At 43.8% G+C, this 6,855-nt stretch overlaps 1 protein-coding gene across 1 annotated transcript in view; it reads left to right on the forward strand.

Moving 5' to 3' along the window:
* Window positions 1-5,879: 5,879 nt before the first annotated feature.
* Window positions 5,880-6,855, forward strand: part of LOC111144835 (renalase, FAD dependent amine oxidase) — a 246,285-nt gene continuing 245,309 nt past the window's right edge. Inside the window, exon 1 of the mRNA XM_022499357.1 lies at window positions 5,880-6,039. Coding sequence (XP_022355065.1) covers window positions 5,922-6,039 — 118 coding nt within the window. The 5' untranslated portion in view covers window positions 5,880-5,921. The remainder of the gene's footprint in view (window positions 6,040-6,855) is intronic.

Genomic DNA, 6,855 nt, shown 5'->3' on the forward strand with positions numbered 1-6,855 from the left:
TAGCCCAATTCCAAAAACTTTATCATATACTGCAAGTTAATTGATACCTGAATTAATGATGTAATGATATTCTTACCAGACTAACAATTGTTTATTTCCTTTAAAGATTTTATTGATTTATTTGAGAGAGAGAGTGTGTGTGAAACAGAGTGAGAGAGAGAGCACAAGAAGGGGGAGGCTCAGAGGGAGAGGCAGACGCCCCACTGAGTGGGGAGCCAGATGCAGGACTCTGGGATCATGACCAGAACCAAAGGCAGACACTTAACTGATGGAGCCACCTAGGCTTCCCTGGACTAACACTCGTTTAAAGTATGTTTAACAGCTGTTGAGTTTGGTGGAGGGAAGGGGGATGGAGAGAATCTTAAAACAGTAAGAAGAAGAACTTGTTATCTATAATGGAACCCCCATAATACTATCAGCAAATTTTTTTAGCAGAGACTTTGCAAAATATATATTGCAAAATATATATATATGCAAAAATATATATTTATGTATATATATGTATATATATATTTAGGATTTTATTTTATTTATTTGACAGACAGAGATCAGAAGCAGGCAGAGAGAGAGAGGGGGAAGAAGGCTCCCCACTGAGCAGAGAGCATGATGTGGGGCTCGATCCCAGGACCCTGGGATCATGACCTGAGCCGAAGGCAGAGGCTTTAACCCACTGAGCCACCCAGGCCCCCCTATTCAATATATATTGAATATATATTCAAAGTGCAGAAGGAAGGGAAGAAAGGAGGGCAGGAAAAAAAAAAAACCTGCCAACCATGAACATTCAACAACCCAACAAAGCTGCCTTTCAAATTGGAAGGGAAGATAGTTTTTCAGACAAGTAAAAGCTGAAGGACTTTATCACCGGTACTAGTTGGGCCCTACAGGCCATTAAAGGGACTTCCTCAAGCTGAAATGAAAAGGATGATAATAAGTAACTATAAAACTATTCAGGTAAATATATAGTTGAATTCAGAAAACTCTAGTGTTTCATGGTGGTGGTAAATCTTGAGATTTCTTACAAAGCTGGTAAAGAGCAACTGTGAAAGGGAAGGTAGGAAAGGCAAATCTGCTTGACCACAAAGGCTTTTCTAGACGTATTAGTGAAAAGTACTTTTAGCAGTTCAGAAGGTGGAAACTGGCTTCCTTAAAATTCTGTCTACCATTTAGAAAATCTTCATTTACTTATACGTATCCTGTTTGAGGACCGCTGTCCCAGGACCACTGTCCTATCCGGTACTTCAGTTCCTTTGGCAATATCCCCCATTGTGCCCATCCACGTTCCGAAGGTGTCCCCGCTGGAGAGCTACTTCATGAGGAAATGTGTTCCATTTTTAGATGCACCTACTTAAAATTATTCCTTAAATTTCTTCTTTGAGAATATCTATATTCTCAATAAATAACATAGATATTTAATATATAATACAGATAATAAATATCTATATTATTCCTTAAATATCTTTAAGCCAGAATCTAGTTTCTTATAATTTTCTTCAACTGATTTTAGTATACTGATGTATCCAATTATTTTTCTTTCTTAAGATCTTTTACATGTTTGAAGATGGTTTTCATGTTTTCCTGACGTTTTCTTCAGGCTAGCAATCTAGCAATCTTTATCCCTCTTACCTATTCAAGCAAGATAATTTCAAGTCCACTTACCATCCTGGGCATTTTTTCTTGGAATGGCCCCATTTCTCAATGATCCTTTTGAAATCTGGGGTCCAGCACTGAACCTGGTATTCTAAATGTGTTCTGAGCAGTGTAAATAGTGTGGGACTATCACCTTCCTTGTTCTGCACACTCTAATCCATTTATCATAGCTTAGGTTTATATTTAGTTTTTTGTCTTAACAGCTCTATTATACCGTTAACTCAGAATGAACTTAAGGCCAAGTATAATTTTTTTTTTCTTAAGTAGGCTGCACATGGGGCTTGAACTCACAGCCCTGAGTTCAAGACCTGAGCTAAGATCAAGAAAACATTTAACCAACTGACGCACCCAGGCACCTAAGCCCAGTAAAATTCTAAGCTCTCTTTCCTTGATTCTGTAAAATTGTTTTCTAGATAAAGGTAAGACTTCAAATAACCTCCTTCATTTTTTTTGTTGTTGTTAAATTTGTTTCAGTGACTTCTATTGAAGTCTCTTAAATTCCTGATCTTAAAGTAACCCTATGAGGCTATTCACCTTGATTTTATGCCATCAAAAACTGATTTGCCATTAATGATTATCGAAGTTATCAATAACACGGTTAGTGAGAACAGACAGAGCTGTGCCTCACACAAGCAGACATCCTTTGCTGACTGGCATGATATTTTTATATTATTACAGTCATATTATACCATAAAAAAGCACTCTCTGAGAAAGTATTTTTAATACTGAAACTGACCCACTAAATTACCATTCGGCCTATCTTAGTTTAAGCATAATTCTTGAACGGCTTGTATACCTTCTAGGCAAAGAGTTACTGAGCTCTGTTTCTGAGAATTCTGACTTTGATTCTAGTTGCCAGGGATACCGTATTGACTATGACAATGCTTCTGTCCTCTTAAATTCTATTAAGTAAACAACAAATAAGTAGGCAAGAAAGCAAGATAACTTCTAAAAGTGATTAGGTAACATGAAGAAAATGAAACAGGTTGGGGGAATAGAGTCACAGGGTGGTTCTTTTAAGTCAAATAGAGAAGGCTTCCTTTAGGTGACTTCTAAGTGGGACTTAAATGAACAGAAAGAGCCAGCCTTGCAAAGATCAGGAACAGGAAAGAAGAGAAAAGGTCAAGGTGGCTAGGAAGAGTAAATACAGAAGACTGCCCTAGCTATTTTGCAATCCTACTTTCTTTAGTTGTCTAGTCATTCTCAAATGTCCCAGAAAGATGCACTAGTACCAGTAGCCAACCGTGGACCTACAACGCTAGAGTTATAGCTCTGGGCTGATAGAACCCATTCTGGAGATTGGGGATGGGGGTAAGGTGGGTGGTTATACTAGTCCTTAAAGACTAATGAGAAATCACAAGCCATGATAGCCACCTCCATTCAGTGCTCATAACCATCCCCAATTCTACATACTTTTTAAAGAACATATTATTGATCACACCAGAAAAGGAAAAGAATGAATTCATGCAAATGAACAATACCAGAAATACAAGTCAAAGAAAGTATGCTCTGTACTCAAGAACTACATAAACAAAGGCTTCACAGATATGTGGAAAATCTATTGGGGGACATAAAATAATTCCATTTAGCTATAGCACAGGACATACGAAGATTACCAAGGTTAAGATATAAAGATAGGTTGGGGAAGTATCATTGAACAGTTTTTATGCCAAGCAGTTGAACTTGGTTCTGTATGAAACTGAGTGCTACGGCAAGTTTTCTGAGAATGGTAGTGACTGACCCAGAAGCTCAGTGGAGAACATAGATTAGGAAAGGGGAGTCATTATAATAATAATGAAATAATAGTCATTATAATAATAAAAAGTCATTATGATAATCCAGTTAAGAAGTAATGACTGCTTGGGGCACCTCCGCTTGGTAGCTTAGTCTGTTAAGTGTCCCACTCTCGATTTCAGCTCAGGACACAATCAGGGTGTGATTCAGCTCAGGATCGTGAAACTGAGCCTGGAGTAAAACAAAAACAAAAACAAAGAAAGAAGAAGAAAGAAAGAAAAAGAAAAAAAGTGAAGCTTGATTTTTCTGGTGTAGAATTGCATGGGATTGAATATAAGAGACAGAGGAGAAAAGGTAAAAAAGACCAGAGGACCAATAGTTAATAAGAGTGACAAAAGAGAAACTATTGAAGATGACCATGAGGTTTTAGGCCTGATTGTACAAGAAATGAGGAAGCAGGACCTGTTTGAGAACAGACTCAAAACAATCCAGAAGGACCTGCTCTGGTCTCATCCTTGAAATACTAGGTAAATTTGGGCAAATTCACTTTAACTTAGTGTCTATATTTACATTATGTAAAATGCTGGTGGCAGAGCTTGGTTGAACTAGATTATCTCAAATCTCCTTTCCAGGCAGTTCTGAGATCTTTAGCATGTGGTTGTGAAATCTCTTGGACTATAAGCAAATTTAAAGCAGGGATTGATTAAATTCTTCTGTCTAGAATATCAGCTTTATTTTGTTTATGACAAATAAATTAATAGATGCATATGCTTTTATAAAACCTTGAAATTAATAGATAAATGTAGATACAACTGTTTCCTCTCGAATTTCTCTAATACTGCAGTCATACTCGTCTCTGTGTATGTTTGTAAAACTCTGGGATTTTACTAGTTTTGTAGCCAGTGTTTCAACATTATAGAATGAGTAATTTTCTGTACGTCCTTAAACATTTAAAGCCATATTTTCTTAGTAGCTTCATTGGTTATAGACATCAATGTTTCTTTTTTTTTAAAGATTTTATTTATTTATTTGAGAGAGAGAGAGAGAGCATGCGAGGAGAGAGGTCAGCGGGAGAAGCAGACTCCCTGCTAAGCAGGGAGCCCGATGCAGGACTCAGTTCCCAGACTCTGGGATCATGACCTGAGTCGAAGGCAGTTGCTTAACCAACTGAGCCACCCAGGTGTCCCTAGACGTCAATGTTTCTAATAAGATTGAGGTTAACACATTTTTATGTAAATCTTAATGTATAGCTATATATTATTTCCCCCAGATAAATGTCTAGACCTGGTATGTTTCATTCAAAGGACAGAGTTTTAGGATTTTTGATATATTATCAAACTCTACTCTGGTTTGCTATTTATATTTTGTCCTGTGCATTTTGTAACACACAAGTTGTAAATAACTATGTATTTAATGTTTTTCTGTCCAGCTCTATCTTTTATTCTTATGTCTTTTTACAGGCTGTAATTCTTCTATATTTCATCTATATTTTCTTTTCTTTTATCAGATATATGTACTATTGGTCCACCACCAATTTGATGTATGGTAATTTCTTCATAAGGGGGTATAAAGTAAAACTTTTAATTTTTAAATGTTTTCATTATCTGGCTACCACTGTCAACTTTCTTAGCACTTCTCATAGCTATCCAGTTTCTCTAGTTTTCCAGGTAATAATTTATCTACAATCTAGGGTAACTGAATTCTTTTTTTTTTTTAAGATTTTATTTATTTATTTGACAGACAGAGATCACAAGTAGGCAGAGAGGCAGGCAGAGAGAGAGGTGGAGGCAGGCTTCCTGCGGAGCAGAGAACCCCATGCGGGGCTCGATGCCGGGCTCGATCCCAGAACCCTGGTATCATGACCTGAGCTGAAGGCAGAGGCTTAACCCACTGAGCCACCCAGGCGCCCCGACAGAATTCTTTATTTTTTTAACGGTTCATAGTTCTCATTGCTTTTTGTTGTTTCACTGAGAATTTCCAGGACAATGTTGAAGGGAAACCAACTGGTCATGTGTCCTTGACTTGCTCATCTTTATATACCTCAGAGCACGTGGAATGTGTTCTAAAATATGTACCAAGGAGCCGAGTGATCTCAAGTTTTCTGGTGAACGGTCACAAATCTGACACGCAGACGTTATGGTCCCCATTTGAAGATGGAGAAACTGAGGCTCAGGGTTACAGGGCAGCCACAGAGCCCGGGGCCAATCTGAAAAGGACAGCTCCTGCACTCACACGTGCTTCCGGAAGAGGTGAGCAGCGGCATTCCGGGTTCCTCCGGGTCCCTCCCTCCACACTGCGGGACTGCGCGTTCACTCCCGCAGCGGCTCGGGCCTGGGGCGGCGCGGTCACGCTCCATCCAGCATCCCTGCCCCCTCCGCGAGGCTCGGGAGCACCCGGGCGTGGCCCGCCCCGCCCCGCCCCGCCCCGCGGCCCGCTCGCCTGCTGTCTGCCCCCTGGAGGCCGGCGGGCGGCACTGCGCGCGGGCGGGGCGGGCCTGGAGCGCGGAACCCGGGTGAGGCCTCGCCCCGAGACCCCGGGCCATGGCGCGGGTGCTCATCGTGGGCGCCGGGCTGACGGGAAGCCTGTGCGCAGCGCTGCTCAGGAAGGAGGCACCCCGTCCAGTGCACCTCACGGTGTGGGACGAGGCTGGGGACTCAGGTGGGTCGTGGGGTGGTCGAAACCGGGGAAAGGAAGCCGGCGCCTGTTGGCGGCCCACCCCGGGAGGTCTGTGGGACGATCCGGTCACCGCGGCCGCCACCTCCCGGCGGCGATGTGCGCTGTGCACTCCCGGTCACGTGACCGGAGGCTCCAGCTCCCCGGAGAGGCCCGAGGGGGGCGGAGTAGGCGGTGACCCCGAGCCGGGCGGGGAGCGAGGGGGTGGGAGGAGCCCCGCGGGGCTGGGAGGGAGGAGCGGGAGGAGCCCCGCGGGGCGGGGGAGGGAGGAGCGGGAGGAGCCCTGGGTAGGAGGAGGGGGGCCACTAGGGGAAGTAGGAAGATCCCCGCGCGGGGTCAGGAGCGTGAGGAGGGAGGACACCCGGGATGAGGAGTGGGGGTTTGGGGCGGGAGGCGGGAGGAGCCCCGCGCGGGTGAGGGAGGAGGAAGGAGCCTAGGGTAGGAGGAGGAGGGGCGTAGGGAGAGAGGGAGCCTCGGTCAGGGTCCAGGGTCCTGGAGGAGCAGGAGGAGCCCAGGGCTGGAGAAGTAGGCGTGGCGGGGGCGGGGAGCAGGGAGAGGGAACCTTGGTCTGGGTCCGGGAAGAGCGGGAGGAGCCACGGCGGGAGGAGCACAGGTGGGGGGAATCAAGAGCTAGAGGAGTACCGCGCGCAGGGTCAGGGAGGAGGAGCGGGAGGTGTGCCACCCCGAGGGCAGCCCAGGAGCTCTGGCAGTTTGCACAGCTTGGGCCTACCCCCTTGGCCAGTGCGCGGTTTTTTTCTTGTTTTTTTCTTGTTTTTTTTTTTTTTTTTTTTTTTTTTTTTT

The sequence above is a fragment of the Enhydra lutris genome, unplaced genomic scaffold (genome assembly GCF_002288905.1).
Source record: "Enhydra lutris kenyoni isolate GAN:26980312 unplaced genomic scaffold, ASM228890v2 scaffoldscaffold12, whole genome shotgun sequence".
NCBI classification, from domain to species: Eukaryota; Metazoa; Chordata; class Mammalia; order Carnivora; family Mustelidae; genus Enhydra; species Enhydra lutris.